We start from the raw sequence: 16,593 nt of genomic DNA on the forward strand, positions 1-16,593 counted from the left end.
ATGGCCACAGCACTCCACAGAAATGGAAGCATCATTGCAATATCCTTGCAGGGGTTTGTGCTGGTGGGATTTGGGGGAAGTGCAGAGACTCAGACCCTTCTCTTTGCTGTTTTCTTGATCCTCTATATGGTAACTGTCCTGGGAAACCTGACCATGATTACGGTCATCACTCTCGATGCCCGTCTACACTCCCCCATGTACTTCTTCCTCAAAAATCTATCTTTTATTGACCTCTGCCTCTCTTCTGTCGTTGTCCCTAATGCACTGGTCAACATCTTCTCTTCTTCTAAGACTATCAGCTTTGCAGGATGTGCCACGCAGTTCTTCTTATTCTCCTTGTTGGCTGCCACCGAGGCAATGCTATTAGCTGTGATGGCCTATGACCGTTTCATGGCCATCTGCAGTCCCCTGAGGTACTCTGTGACCATGTGCCCTATGACCTGTGTTCGTCTGGTCCTGGGCACCTTCTGTGTGGCCTGCCTGAACTCCATTGTGCAGACCAGCCTCACGTTCCAACTACCCTTCTGTAGTTCCAACTACATTGATTACTTCTATTGTGACGTGCCCCCACTTCTTGAGCTGGCCTGTGCCAGCACAGCTCTCAATAAGCTTGTCATGTTTGGCATTTGTGGGTTCATCATTGTGTGTGCTGTGTTTGTGGTCATTATCTCTTACTGTTATATCATAGTGACCATTCTGAGAATGCGCTCAGGGTCAGGGCGACACAAGCTCTTCTCTACCTGTGGCTCTCACATGACAGCCGTGTCCTTGTTTTATGGAACTGGCTTTGCTGTATATGGCCAGCCAGGAGGTGTGGCATCCATGGAGCAAGGCAAGGTGGTTTCCATAATCTACACTCTGTTTATCCCCATGCTCAACCCCCTCATCTACAGTCTGCGCAACAAGGATGTGAAGGACGCCCTCAGGAGGCTGGGACAGAGACACAGTCTGGTGAAGGATACTGGTTAGTGTCAACCTCAGGAACAGTGCCAGGGTCTCTGAAGGAAAATATTCTTGAGAAACAAGAGTATCTTCTTTCAATTCTATGTCTACTCTTCTTTTGTTGTTGTTTCAGATTTTTCCTTCCTGTCTTCTTTTCATGTCTCTTCATCTATCCATCTCCCCATGTAACATCAACACACACACACACACACACACACACACACACACACACACACACACACAATCTGTTCACCACCTACTCTGGCTTTTTTGAATGTGTATCATCAGTCAGTTGTACTGGTTGGTTTTGTGTTTCAACTTTACACAAGCTGGAGTTATCACAGAGAAAGAAACTTCCCTTGAAGAAATGCCTCCATGAGATCTAAATGTAAGGCATTTTCCCAACTCATGATCAAGTGGGGAGGACCCATTGTGGGTGGTGCCATCCCTGGACTGGTCATCTTGGGTTCTATAAGAAAGCAGGCTGAGCAAGCCGGGAGAAGTAAGCCAGTAAGTAACATCTCTCCATGGCCTCTGCATCAGCTTCTGCTTTCTGACCTCTTTGAGTTCCAGTCCTGACTTCCTTTGCTGATGAACAGCAGTGTGGAAATATATAAACTCTTTTCTCCCCAACTTGCTTCTTGGCCATGATGTTTGTGCAGGAATAGAAACTGTGATTGATTCAAATTGCTATCAGCATAGTGGGTTATTCCAGTGACAACCTGATTGTGTTTTGGGGAGGACTGTGGAAGGACTTTGGAACTTTGGGTTAGAAGAGCCACTGGGTATTAAGAACTCCATGGGATGTTCTGTAGAAGCTCAGAAGCTAATGTTGAGAACAGTGCAGAAGATGGATGCCTGGCTTGTGAAATTTCAGAGGGATGCTTTAAAGACTCTTTTCAGGACTGTTTCTTTTTTTGATTGGAAAGGTTATATGGTTTTGGTTAGCTAGAGCTAAAGAATCAGCTGTGATTAACAAGACACCAGAACTATGAAAGCAATGCCTTTGCATAACTGGGACTATTGATGCTGGTCAGCAGAGATTAAGTAACTAGTGGTGATTAAGAAGAGACCAGCATCACTGATGTGAAATCTGGGAAGCGTTTTTTTTTTAGAGAACAAAGGAACTGTGTTTCATAGAAAGTCAAGGTTGTACCTCCTGCAGCTGGACTTGGTAATGTGTAAGAGTCACCCAGGTGGTACTGGTTTTGAAGGCACGAAGAACAGCTGAGGCTTGGCACTGTGAGAGGACATGAAATGCCATTGGTGACAGTGCAGCCTCAGTTGAAGGGGTTATGCATAGGATTTGCGGTTTGGCACCATGAAGAGAGCTCGTGAGTGGCTGTTAGTGAAGTCTAGTTGCAGCAGAAGACTCCAGTGTATTGGAGATGTCAATACCATGGAATGATCACAAAGAACAGTCATGTCAGTGGACTGAATCAACCTGAACTTAGAGTGCTACAGAGGACAGCGCTGGAGACATAACACCACCCCTTCAGAGGAGTTCAGAAGATCCTGTGTGGATCCCAGACATTGGATGGTTAGCGTTTGGTTTTGCTTTTAATTGTGACTGTGCCCTGATATTTTTTCTCTCTTGAAGGAAGAAGGTATTTTAATGGAGCCAACAGTTAAAGGACTTTGAATTTTAAAAGTGTTAGATATTTTAAAGGGATCAAAAATTTAATATGTAAGAATTTTTAAAGACGATGGGACCTTTAATGTTATATAGATCTTGGGGATGAATAAGAAAGCAAGGGTTAAGGGTTAATAGTGATGTGTTTATGCGTCAAGTTGACAAGGGGTCAATTGTACTGGTATTAGCTTTGTGTGTCAACTTGACACAAGCTGGAGTTATCACAGAGGAAGCAGCCTCTCTTGAGGAATTTCCTCCATGGGATCCAAATGTAAGGCATCTTATCAATTAGTGATCAAGTGTGGAGGGACCATTGTGCATGGTGCCAGCCCTGGGCTGGTAGTCTTAGGTTCTATAAGAAAGCAAGCTGAGCAAGCCAGGAGGAGCAAGCCAGTAATAATACCCCTCTATCGCCTCTGCATCAGCTCCTGCCTCCAGGTTCCTGCCCTGTGTGAGTTCCAGTCCTGACTTCCTTTGGTGATGAACAGTAATGTGGAAGTGTAAGCTGAATAAACCCTTTCCTCCCCAACTTGCTTCTTGGTCATGATGTTTGTTCGGGAACAGAAACCCTGACTAAGACACAAAGTATTTACCAAACGTGAATGTAGCACATTCTTTGCCTTCAAATGTTCCATAGTATTAAAAAAGACTGAATCACTTATACTTTGGTTTGACAGAAGGCAGAGCTCTGTGGCTGAAAGCAGGTTTGGAAACTGTTGTCAATATCTCCAAAAAGAAGCTACATGGCTGTAGACTTCTCCATGTCTTGTAGCTGCACCCAAATATTGTTACTCAAACCTACTGCAGAGGTGGTGCTCCTAGCTATTTGCCCCAATATTCTGGGTTCCTGAATGAAAGACATTCACACACAGCCTTATATTTTAATATGCCTTAAATAGCTCAATGGCTGAACCACTTCCAAACCTCTATGTGGTTAACACACTCCCCTCTGATATTTCTGAGTTATTACTTACTAAAACCAATATTCCATCTTGGCTGCCCTAGACCCAGAACTGCAGCCATCTTGGGCTGAATTTCCCAGCACCTACAGGACAAGTGTCTCACTGTCTTCAGTAGCTCTCAGCCCCAATGTTCCTCCTCCTTCCCTGGCATGACTGCTATCTCTCTTCCTCTCCCTCTCCTTCCTCAGTCCCTTGCCCAGGAATCCTAAAGCCCTGCCTCTGTCTCCCTGCCCAGCTATTGGTCTTCAAAACCTTTATTTACTAATCAAAGCCAATAGGTGCAAGGTCCCTCAGCATCTTACCTGCAGACGTACATACAGATTCTGTGCAATTTTGGGAACCAAACCCACAACAATGACTCTTTACTTTTCTCTCATCGGACTAATCACAGGAGTTAGGGGAAGGACTGAAGGAGCTGAAGGAAAGGCATCAGTGAGAGGAGAGGCCCTTGCTCCTGTGAAGGCTTGATGCCCCAGTGTAGAGGAATGCTAGGGGGGTGAGGTGGGAGTGGGGGGAGCACCCTAATAGAAGCAGGAGGAGGGGAGAGGGGTAGGGTGTTTTTAGAGGGGAAACCGGGAGATGGGATAACATTTGAAATGTAAATAAATCAAATTTCCAATTTATATATATATATAAAAGAATGGGTTAAGAACCATAGCGCTGCAGCATTGCTCCTCCATCTTACAATGTTGCAGCTTTCCCACCTTCCTCTGTTCATGAAGCTGCCCTCCTCGTGTGGTAGCATAGTGCACTGCTGGAGGCATGAGGGGCTTAAATGCAATGGGCTCCCAGCATCTTCCTTCAACTGTCAGCATGGCTTATAGATGATGCCACAGTTAAATTCTCAGTTTGTGGACCTTTCCAAACTTGGCCTGGCAGCCTGTAACTTTAGCAAGGTGTTATTTATCTTCATAGATGTCTCCAAGCAGTTCTAGAACATTCTGCTCTGTGAATGGCACATATCTCAATTTCAGTGATATCACATCCCCCCACCATCTTTTCTGTCTCCTTCCCTCTCTTCTTCCCCTCACCCTCTTCCTCTCCCTCTCCCTCCTCTCTCCTTCCCTCCTCTCTTCCTCTCTCTCTGTCTTTCCATCTCTCTCTGTTTCTCCATCTCTCTGTGTCTCTGTCTGTCTCTGTCTCTCCCTCCCTCTTTCCCCCTCCCCTCACCCTGTTCCTCTCCCTTCCCCCTCCTTCCTCCCTGCCTCTTTCCCTCTCCCCTCCTCTCCTCCTCTCTCTGTCTCTTCTCCTCTCTCTGTCTCTCCATTTCTCTGTGTATCTCTGTCTCTGTCTTCCTCCCTGCCTCTTTCCCTCTGCCATCTTATTTGGTTTTGAAAAAGAACAACCCATGTGACGTCACCCTCAGTGTTAGAACTCGATGCTAGAGAATCACAGTTGGCAGCATCTTAGAGCTCACCCTACTCAGGTGCAGACTCATCTTCGCCTCGTAGATGTGAGCGGTGCAAGAAGGGAAGAATCTGCTTCCAGACATCCTGGGAGAGGATTAGTCCTTAGTCAGAAGCCAGATCGACATAAGGGGGGGATGCAAACTCTGTCCTGAGCAGTGTAGAGGAGAAAGACTCAGAAAACGACCAGCACATGCCGTCTACACACAGGCTGCACTAAGATGCTGTGAGCACCGCCGACCAAGGGTATCGGGGCTTGGGTTTTATCTGTTGCTGTATTTGAGATTTGTTCTTCTGCTGCAAGCAGAGCACCCAATGTTCTCTCACAAAACAGGGGAGGCAGGTCATGAGACTTGACCTCAGATCCAGACCGTTCCCTCACAGCTGACAGCAGCTGCATGTGGACTTGTACACCGGTGGCAGGACAGTGCACTGAGGTGTTTTACACAGGTCTCATTCTTTCCCAGAAAGCATTAAGCTCGTAGAGAAGCCTCTGGTTTCTTTTCTTCTGGGGACAGGAATTAATTGCCTGACCAGCCCGAGGCTTATTTTGGCTTACAGTGGGGAAGTGTATAGTCCCATCAAGGCAGAGAGGGCAGCAGCTGGAGCGTATGCAGCAGGTCACAGTGCGTCTGCACTTAGGACAAAGAGAGCAGACAGAAATGAATCAGGTTTTAAAATCTCAAGCTCTTGCCACAGCGACCCATGTCTAGCTTTGCATCCTAAACCTTCAGTAGTGTCTCCATTAGAAGACCGAGTGCATTAGCCTGTGTGTGTCACGACCACTACAACCCTCTAAGGAACCTTCTGTTTCCACAGGCACAGAGCTCGGCAAATCTCACAAGTTTACCCCTTTAGGCTCTGACACAATGACTTGAAATATATAAGCATAAAGAATCTCAAACTATCTTGTAAAATCTGACTGCAGGATTTTGTAGTGGCCTAAGGTTCTGTTTTTGAGCTGAGTTTCTCTACTCCCTAACTTATATTGATGTCGAACTGTGTTTTAGAGAAAGATCAGTTTCTGTTTTTACCCATCTTCCTTTAAAGGGATCTCAATTGTGTAAATGCAGACTAATGGCCAGTTTCTAGAAATAGATGTTAGGTTGTGCAGAGCTTTGCCTTGTCCCTGTGTTTGCTCTTGTATCTGAAAGGATACAGAAGCAAAAGAAGAACCATGAGACATTTTTGAGGTCCCCTAGTTCTCACCTGCATGGCTCTGGCCTATCCTACACTGCCCTCTAGTGACCACTGGTAGCACATCAGTGGTTAATTTTCCTCAGCTGTGCTGCAGATCTCACAAACAAGAGCCACAGCTAATTTCTTAAGGGGGGCTGATAAAGGCATTATCAGTTTATCAGATACACATGGCAGCTCAGGCCTTATCCCTATGAAATGAGACCCTGTGGGGTCTAAACTCATGTTTCCACTTTAGATGCTATTGTTTGAGAGAGGGAAATGAAGCATCTATGGAAAGAGTTTCAAAGAGTGTCTTGAATTCCCTGTTAGTCATACGTAGGAATGATTTTTAAAAAGAACATCTTTTTTTGTAAGAAAGACCTTAAATATTTTGAGCCATTTTTTGACATTTTGACACTTACCATGCCAGGAACAAAGAGGCCTGTGCCTTTCTATGGTATGATTTCTCCTGAAGGATCTACAATGTGAGTTTCAGAAAAGTACCCTGTCTGGGTAAACTGCTTCCTCCCCCCTCTCTCTCTGTCTGCCTGTCTGTCTCTCTCTCTTTGTGTTGTTATGGTTTTACTGGGTTTAATCCAGTTTCTCTGTTTTGTTCATTTCTGAGAAAGATGTGATAAAGCATTTTAGCCGTGATTTGCAGGTACTTTCCCTCTTTAATTGTAAGCACTGTTAATGTATATTTTTTCTCTTATGTATCTTTTTGAAATTTATTAACATGTACTAGTTACACATCCTTATCTCTACATAGGATGTATTTTGATCAGAGTTCCCCATTGCCTCTTCTCCCTCCATTCCTGTTGATATCCTTCCTTTTCCTATCCCCATTTTTACTTTTATGTTCATTTTTAAGGGTGTAAACAAATGAGTTTAATTAGCATTACTACAGGAGCATGAGTAAAGGCTTATTTACAGGACCATGGACAACTTGCCAAAGACTTACCACTTACAACCATCTCTGGCCTTTCCCGCAGCAACCGTTAGCTGCCTATAGTCTATTAGCATAAACATAAATATTTATTAACTCTTACAATCTATTAGCATAAACGTGAATATTCATGAGCAATTTGACAGGTACGTCATGTTTAGTGGACGGTGGTTATTGCAGAGATCCAAATAACTGGTCAAAATACTGAGAATAAGCAACTGTTGAAAAATCTCAGTCCTGAGTGGGACATCACTCCTACCTCTCTAAGTCTCAAGAAACCTCATAGAGAAGGGAAAGATTAGTGTAAGATCAAGAAAATGGGGTGAACATGTGGAGTATTGTTTTCTATGCACAGCATGGCCGGTGTGCAGCTGTGGTTCCTTCAAAGGACTTGTACAAGGTGGGTGTGACTAGGTTATGGTATCACATGTTAATCCCCTCCTGTAGAGTGGTCCTCAAATCCAATCAGAATATGGTTGGTTTCTTGCATAACATCCATGCCAGGATTGTGCCAGTGGGCTCATCTTGCCTGGCAGGTAAGTATGCAGTGTATATAATAAGCATCCTCTTCATATATTTTAAGCCATTCTTGACTATGGACAATATAATTTTTCTCCGGTCCAGCTTGACTGAACATTTTCATTGTGAAACATGTCTTTATAGATGAGAATCTTTCCTTAGTCCCTACGTAAACAGTTCCATCAGAGTTTCCATGACAACCATTTCCGGCATTCTACTTTTATATTTTCTAAATATTCATATGGAAGTTGTGTCTCTTCCATACCAGTTGTGTTCTTGCATCCAAGCTGACAAATCTCTGGTTCATTGTTGGGTTTTTTTTTTTTTTTTTTTTTTTTTTTCCCACTAGTAGTTCAAGCTGGAGTCAAACATGTGACCCTCCACAGTTAATGATTACAGGCATAGACCACCATGCATATCCTGATGTTTTGCACCAATCTACCCTTTCATTCTATTTCCTTGATTATGATGCCAAATTAGAGTGACTCCCAATGGGTAAAGCAAATCCACAATTGCAGTGGAGTGGACCTGCTCTTGAGTTCTTGCTGACACAAAAAATAATTACCACTAGAGGGTGCTGATGAGCTGACTTGCCATTTTGAAATAGATGGAGCCAAAATTTCTCCAGCATTTTCCACTTTTAAATATTTATTGCTTTAAATATTTAAAAAGCACACAACTGATTCACACTTACAGCTCTGCGCAGACCCCAGCTCCCTCTGACCCAGGCAGTCTGTGAGCCACTCCAATGTGGTACCCCACCACCACATCACCAATGTGGTACCCCACTACCACATCACTTTCACTCACAGTTCCCTCAGTGGGTTTCCACAGCTCCAGTTCTGCTGATCCCAATTTCATGGTGGACTTGTCCCACGACTGCACCCTCTCTTGAACTCAATTAAGTCACCACAAGGAAAAAACACACCACACATACCCTCTGATCCAACTGACAAGATATAATTTTCCCATATAAACAGCACAAAATCCTGTACACCCCATCCCTTAGAAATATTCTTAACAACCTGTATCTATGCACAGAGAAGAATCTTAACGTCTGCCGCCATGTTGCTTCTCCTTGCTCTTGCTCCTCCCTCCCTTTCTAAAGCTTTCTTTCCACCCATCCTTCCTTCTCATCCAATGACAGGCCTTGCTTCATCCTGTACCTGCCCTTCCTGCATAAAGACATCATCTGCACATGGTGAACAAAATTAAATGTCTATTCTCTTCAAGACCCAGAGAAAATGCAAAGGTTCTTTCTCAGGGGACATTAGTAATCTGCACGGCAAAGATTACCTTCACAGAACACTGTGGCTGTCACCATTTTTGAACCCTCATTTAATTAATGAAACTGGGCAGTGCTGTCAGTGATTGTTTCCATACAGAAGAAGGACAGGTGGGTACCTTTCTTCTGAGGGAAGAGTCCCATGCCTCCCACAACACAGACCAGTCAACGATGCTCATATGATGATAACAATAACTGGTTTCAATCAGGCCTCCAGATTCAACTCAGAGGAAACACAGGATGGAGGGACATTACAGAGCATCAGTGGATTGACACTGTCAAGATAGATCCATGGGAGATTCTACACATGTGTTTTAAAGATAAATGCAACCAGCATCCTCTGCTTCTTCATAAACAGTAGCAACAAAATAAAGTGATAAGAGAACCCCGAATTTGTAGAAGATTCAAAGGAACGTCATTTGCGCTTGTTTGCACAAAAACCACATCCTATAATCAGGTCGTAGCATGTGTGGATGCTGATGGATACTTGATGACATTGGGGAGTTATTTTCCATTATGGAAGGGAAACGCTACTGGGTGCTTTTCTAAAAATCTATGCTTTACACTTTAGAGCTGCGTAGAAAATACATATTAAAGAAATTATATGCTGTTTGCTACTTGTTTTGAAATAATACAAAGCTCCCGTGAAGAAGAAGGGAGGGAAGATTCCACAATACTTGCCCGTGCTCACTGAGCTGATTACCCTGAAGTTGAATGAGTGGTACTTACAGCTCACTACACTACTCTGATTCTGTGCATATTGTAAAGAACCATAATCACAGCTGCCAGGATGTCTCCTTTCCCATTATTCCTTCTGTATATGTGGAGAACTACTAAATAGACCAGAATGGTTTCAAACCTACCGCTGTCTTCCAGGGGCTGGGACTGTGGGGACTCCTTGTGGCTCACGCCTGCACACTTCCATGTTGGATGCTGTCTTAGTTAGGGTTTTACTGCTGGGAAGAGAGCCATGACCATGACAAGTCTTAGAAAGAACAACATTTAACTGGGGCTGGCTTACAAGTTCAGGGGTTCAGTTCAGTATCAACAAGGCAAGAGCACGGCAGCATCCAGGCAGGCATGGTGCAGGAGAAGCTGAGAGTTCATCTTCCTCTGAAGGCTGCTAATGGAAGACTAGCTTTCAGGCAGCTAGGGTGAGGGTCTTAAGCCCACTCCCACAATGACACACCTATTCCAATAAGGCCACACCTCCTAATAGTGCCACTCCCTAGCCCAAGTATATACAAACCATCACAGATGTTCTTCATTCTTTTTGCTCCTAAATTGCTCTTTTAACCAGCTGATTCTCCATCCTTCCTTGAAAATCATCTCTCACCACCACCTCTTCTCTGTAGGACCACAGGCTTGCTCTGATAGATGTTGTGAGACAGAGTAGGATCTGGGTCACTCATTCATTTGTTCCATTTTGTGACCAAATTAAAAATGTTGCAAGATGCTGACATGTTAGGAGGTTTTATATAAAATATGATTTACGACTCTGCTTCCAATGTTGGCGCTTGAGTCTGTTCCACTGCTGTGATAAATCACTGACAAAGCCAGCCTTGACAGGGCTGTCTTAGCTCTCTTTCTGTCGCTGTGATAAACGATCATTACTAACTTGGCAGAGGAAAGGGTTTGTTTGGCTTACTCATCCTGAGTCACAGTCTATTGAGGGAAGCCAAGGCAGGGGTCAGAAACTGAAGCAAACACTATCCAAGGACACTGCTTTACCGGTTTGCTCTCCAAAACTTGTTCAACTTGCTTTCTTACACACCCCCAGGAACATCGCCCAAGGATGGCACCACCCTCAGTGGGAGGAGCTATTCCAGATTTCACCAATCAAGAAAAAGACTTCCAAGGCCATCTGGTGAAAGCATTTTCTCAATTGAGGTTTCTTCTCCACAGTTGAGTATAACTTGTGTCAAATTGACTATAACAAAATAAAAGGAAACCACACAAGACAAAACTCCTAGGCCTGAGGTTTGTAACACATGGATACCTAACAAAACACTGGAAAGTAGTTTCCAACTCAGAAGCCAACATGTGAACAAATATGGCCTGTGGTCTGACAAGAAGCGACTGGTCACTTGGGTATCGGGTGGCCTTCCGGATACCAGCACAGCCTAAGCAGACTGATTAAATATGATCTTCATTAGCTGAACCAGAGTTAAAACTGTGTGGTCCAGTGATGCACGTGAGGATTTTCTCAAAGACTGTGGCCTAGTGGGCTGTTAAGGCCGCAGGAGAAAGAAAATTACATATCCTCATAGGAAGTGCTGTTTGGAACCCGCACCCTGGCCAGAGGGTTGGGCAGAAAGAAAACTAGCAATGTTGTACTCCCAAATGTCCAGGATCTAACTTGGCCTGAAGAATTATTAGCAAAAATACACTAGGTCAAGCTGGAAGGGCATAGATCTGACACTCAGAAGACACGGAGATAAACTCTCTACTGTCCCCTCCCCATGAAAGAATTTCACCTAGACTCCTAATAGCTGAGGGAGCCAAGTGATGGCTTGGAAGGAGCGGGATGACCTCGGGCCAGGCTCCTCACATCAATATGGCCAGAGGGAGCGGCAGCAGCAAGGGTCATGAGGCCACATTGTCCCTACCTCAGGTGTGACTGCTCTGATGAGGTTCACTGGGCACAGGGTCTCTCTGAATTACTTCTGCTGAGGACTGCAGGCCTCCTCAGAGACTACATCTCTGAGTAGTGGCTAAAGAAATTCTTTCTCATGCTAGGCATCCATGGGTACCCACTAGCCATTTGTCTCTAATGCCAGTTCCTGAATAAGTTCCCAATAATCCTGACTCAGCGACCCCCACCCATTTGTCATGATACGACTAACTGATCCTTTTTGGCATTCTGTAACTTGCTTACACAGGTACCCCAAAATTGTTTTGGGTCACTTACCTTGGCAAACCAGACCAGTTTGTGCTTGCTTGTGTAGATATTGAAGGTCTTCCTGTGGTTTCCCTCTTTATTACAAATCTTTCCTTCGCCTGCCTTCCCCCCACTCATGGCACTATCAAATTTGGCTCAGAGATTATTCATCCTGTAGCAGCTAATCAATAACTCTCTTTTAATTGCAATCAGATTGAGGCTTCCCAGAAGTCACAAATCTCCATCCATAACAGAGGCAGAGGCCACAGGCAGGCTATGGTCCTGAAGCCCGGGGGAGTTGGAATCCCAGCTGCCAGAGGCCAGTGCCTCCATAATTAGCCACTGGAGGCTACAAGTCCCTGTTCTACCAGATGCAGGAATCTTCTCAAACAAGATGACCCCCGAAGGGAAGCATTTCCTCACATTGCCCAGCTAATGGGGACAAGAGAGGAGGCAGGTCCTGAATCTCTCTTCAGAAGAGCCACATCGAACTTAGCCAGAATAGGCACACCTGAACTCTCACAGGAGCCCTGATGCTCACCTGTGCCCATGCTCACCTGTGCCCATGCTCACCTGTGCCCATGCCCAGCTGTGCCCATGCTCACTCTGCTTCATTGCCCAGAAATCCATAACTGATCTGAAAAGGAGACAGGACCAGCCGATGTCCACCTCTTCATGCTCCACAGAGACCAGGCTCAGCAGCACAGAAACACTGGGAGCTTGGATGTTGACTGTGTGACCTTGGGATAGACTTGCCTCTCATCTAGGAAAGGTAGGTTCAGTGTGTCACCAGTGGGGACCATGTGGTTAGAGAGCAGAAGGATGGAGTGAATGTGGAGTGGACACGGGGTCTGCCACAGTAAGCTGACATGTCCTGTCCTGATCATCCCTGGCCTTTGTACAGTTATAGTCTGGCAGGGGGCTCTACCCTTGTTCAGTTCTGCAGGTGGGTAGGCTGCATCTCACCAGACCACAGGGGACAATAGTTCTGCTGAATCAGGAGAATCAGGCCAAGGGGAGCAGAAGCTGTTCCTTAGATGGCATTGTCAGTCAGATCTCCCACAGCTGAGCAGCATCCTAGGTCCTTAGCCAGCTGCCATTTCCACTGATTCTGAGGATATCCTGTATCCTTGACGAGCTGAGAGTCCTTCCTCCAGCAGGAATCAAGGGACAGCCTGGACATTAACATTCCCTAGCATTTTACAGTCACTGTGGAGGGAAGTGTGATCCAGCAGTGGGCAGATTCGAGGGATCTCTCAGAATGTGAAGGCAAAGCCAGTACATTCATACCTTTGAATATAGGGGTACCAACTCAAAGTGGGGCAGTCAGTTACACAGTGCATGGTTGTCTCAACTAGGTTCCTCCAGCCCACTCCACTTCCTGAACCACTGAGAGAGAAGTAATAAATACATCATTGGATTTACCCAACCGGGATCTCTGAGCCACCAGAGGCAGCCTGGGACAACGGAGAAGATACAGATCTCCCCTTAGCCAGGCTCAGCTGTGCAGCCTCTTGCATTCCATCTGGGAACCGACAGAAAAGTGCCAGCCAGCCTCACAGAGGCGCTACATATATGGGCACTACAAATTTAAAAAAGTAATCATGAATAGCCCAAGGACAGAGCAGGGACCAGCTCTGTCTAGTCTCCAGGGGTAAAGAGTAAAACCCTATAAACCCCCAGAGCTGAGGTGGAGAAAGGGAAAAAGCTTCCAGCCAGATGGGATTGGAGGTTGGGTATATTCATGTCCCAGATATGTCTGGGCACCAGTCCTGGTTTCTCAGTACACGATCCTAGGGTACACAAACCACAGTCTCCAACACCTAGATATTAGCAGGAACCTCTCACAAGCAATCAATCTCTTTACACATTCTGGATCAGGCTTGGAGCCAAAGCTACCAAGATGTGGTCAGCATTCTGCAAGGCACAAGACATGCAGCTTCAGTGTGGGGAGGGCTGATCCCTGCTCTGGGTTCAGCCTACAAACGGAAGGGTCAAACAGCACAAGGCTTGAAGGGCAGGAAGCCCTCATAGACCTTCTTTAATCAGTAACATGACACTTGGGAAATGTGGAACGGGCAGTCGAGTGTACAAAAGGCAGCATCCTCCCACAGTGGAGAGCAAGCAACTCAGATGTCACACAGAGATGCTAAAAGTCTTTGGTAACCTGAGGGTCACTGGAATCTATGTGCCTCTTTAAATCCTTAGAACACACCCCAGTCCCATTCACAAAGAGAAGTTGCCACAAACTAAGTAAACTAGAGGAAAATGTCACTCTTTCAGGCCACGCCAGCCCATCTGGCAGGAGATCAGAGCATCTAGTAAACGTCTGAACAGTGGAGAGCATGTCACCAACAGTTTCCTGCAGTCTGTGAAACATCTGACTGCACCAGTGAGATCTGCTCCCCCGCTCTGCCTCCCTCTACCTCTCTGCATCTGTCGCTCTGCCTTCATCCATCTCTCTGCTCCCCTGCTCTGCCTCCGTCCATCTGTCTGCTCCCCGACTCTGCCTCCGTCCATCTCTCTGCATCCGCCGCTCTGCCTCCGTCTACCTCTCTGCATCTCCTGCACTCATCATGACCACACCAGCTCACAGAAATGGAAACCTCTCAGCAGTGTCCCTGCAGGTGTTTATTCTGGTGGGATTTGGGGGAGGTGCAGAGACCCAGGCCCTGCTCTTTGCTGTGTTCCTGGTCCTGTACGTGGTCACCGTCCTGGGCAACCTCACCATGATTGTGGTCATCACCCTGGATGCCCGCCTGCACTCCCCCATGTACTTCTTCCTCAAGAACCTGTCCTTTGTAGACCTCTGCTACTCTTCTGCCATTGCCCCCAATGCCCTGGTCAATTTTCTCTCCACCTCTAAGACCATCAGCTTTGAGGCTTGTGCCACCCAGTTCTTCTTTTTCTCCTTGTTGGCCACCACTGAGACTTTTCTCTTAGCTGTAATGGCCTATGACCGTTTCATGGCCATCTGCAGTCCCCTGAGATACCCTGTGACCATGTGCCCTATGACCTGTGCCTGTCTGGTCCTGGGCACCTTCTGTGTGGGCTGCCTGAACTCCATTGTGCAGACCAGCCTCACGTTCCAACTGCCCTTCTGCAGCTCCAACCGTATTGACCACTTCTACTGTGACGTGCCCCCGTTACTCCAGCTGTCCTGTGCCAGCACAGCGCTCAATGAGCTCTTTCTCTTCGGCCTCTGTGGGTTCATCATTGTGAGCACCACCTTAGCTGTCCTGGTTTCCTATGGCTACATCACCGTGACCATCCTCAGGATGCACTCTGGATCTGGGCGGCACAAGGTCTTCTCCACCTGTGGCTCTCACCTGACAGCCGTGTCTTTGTTTTATGGGACTCTTTTTGTCATGTATGCACAGCCAGGAGCAGTAACATCTATGGAGCAGGGCAAAGTGGTCTCCATCTTCTACACCCTGGTTATCCCCATGCTCAACCCCCTCATCTATAGTCTACGCAACAAGGATGTGAAGGATGCTCTGTGGAGGTTAGGGCAGAGACACAGCCTTGTGAAGACAGTGAGAGGTTGTCCTGAGGTCAGAGGGAATGCTTCTGTGCAGATCACTGAGCGGTGAGAATCAGCCTTTTCTGTCTTCCAAATGGAAATGAATTGTGGAATGCATTTACCCATTAATAGTCTTCTTTTAAACTATTTCATAGACACAACATGGATCTAGTGTGTGCTATAAGAATTAGCAAAGTTTACTCTGCATGCAGAACCTTAAAGGCTGAAAGGAGGGAGGGTTCCCATGGCATGAAGACCTCAACTGTTCCCAAGAGACACTTGGGCTGCCTCTTCTCTTCGCCTGCTTCTGGCCATGTGCTGAGGCTCCTCCCTAGGAGAAAAGCTAGGCATTGTTGTGTCTTGATCAAGTTCATCAATAAACAAAATGCTTGTATCCACTCCCCAACACTATGTCTGCTCCAGTGGCCATTTATGACAGGTAACTCAAACTGCCTCTGTCCTCCTCTGCTGCTTTTCAGCCATCTTACACAACACTGCCAAGAGATCTTTCAAACCAAAGTTTAAGTCAATGGCATTGTGGGAGAGTGAAGTTGCTGTCAAGGAGTAGATTGGTTAGGGTAGACTTATCACTAACAAAGATACTTCTTTTAAGAAAGACTGCCCCCAGTTGGATCTGGAGAGATGGCTCAGTGATGAAGACAGCTGTTGCTCTTCCAGAGGACCTGAGTTCAAGTCCCAGCACCCAGCTCAGTGAGCTCACAACTGAGTTGTTACACAGGTGTTGACTCTGAAACTCTAGCTCCAGGATGTCTGACTTCTGACCTTGGGCTCCTGGATTACCTGTAGACACACACACATACACACAATCAAAAGCAATGAAAAGAAATATAAAAGAGAAGGGTCCTCATTAGACATCAGTAGGTGGTTGGGTGGCTCCAGTCAAGCTAGAACCTTGACCAGGCTCCTGCTCTACCGCAGCTCCCAGAGACAAATCCACAGAGGACCCAGCTTCTTAAAGTGTTGTATGAGGAAGTGTAGACCTTTTCATATGCAAATGCATTTGTACACAGTATACATACATAGTGAGGTATACAAATATAAATATATATAGTAACACATTTGCATCATATCTGTACCCCAACAAGATCAATACAGTCATGTCGAGAGAAAGAATGTGGCTAAATCTCACAGTATCTTCATACACTTTCTGACATTGCCCGGCAAGGCTAACTCTCATCTTGAATCTAACACAGACGTGGTTTGCAGCCTCCCACACCACACAGAAATCTGTGACTAGAAGCATGCAGCTCTTCCTCCTCTGTGACTAGCTTTTGTTGCTCCATGATGCCTCTTTAG

At 45.9% G+C, this 16,593-nt stretch overlaps 2 protein-coding genes across 2 annotated transcripts; both read left to right on the forward strand.

Annotated features, from left to right (window-relative positions):
• Positions 1-969, forward strand: LOC308432937 (olfactory receptor 9S13-like; the record flags this gene model as incomplete). Its single annotated transcript, XM_080932818.1, has 1 exon — positions 1-969. The coding sequence occupies one exon, from the start codon at positions 1-3 to the stop codon at positions 967-969; it is 969 nt and encodes a 322-aa protein (XP_080788944.1).
• Positions 970-14,329: 13,360 nt separating this feature from the next.
• Positions 14,330-15,346, forward strand: LOC308433258 (olfactory receptor 9S13; the record flags this gene model as incomplete). The annotated part of the gene is made up of 1 exon (XM_080933264.1): positions 14,330-15,346. The coding sequence occupies one exon, from the start codon at positions 14,330-14,332 to the stop codon at positions 15,344-15,346; it is 1,017 nt and encodes a 338-aa protein (XP_080789390.1).
• Between the last annotated feature and the right edge of the window lie 1,247 nt (positions 15,347-16,593).

Source organism: Micromys minutus, assembly GCF_963924665.1.
Source record: "Micromys minutus genome assembly, chromosome: 19".
NCBI lineage: Eukaryota > Metazoa > Chordata > Mammalia > Rodentia > Muridae > Micromys > Micromys minutus.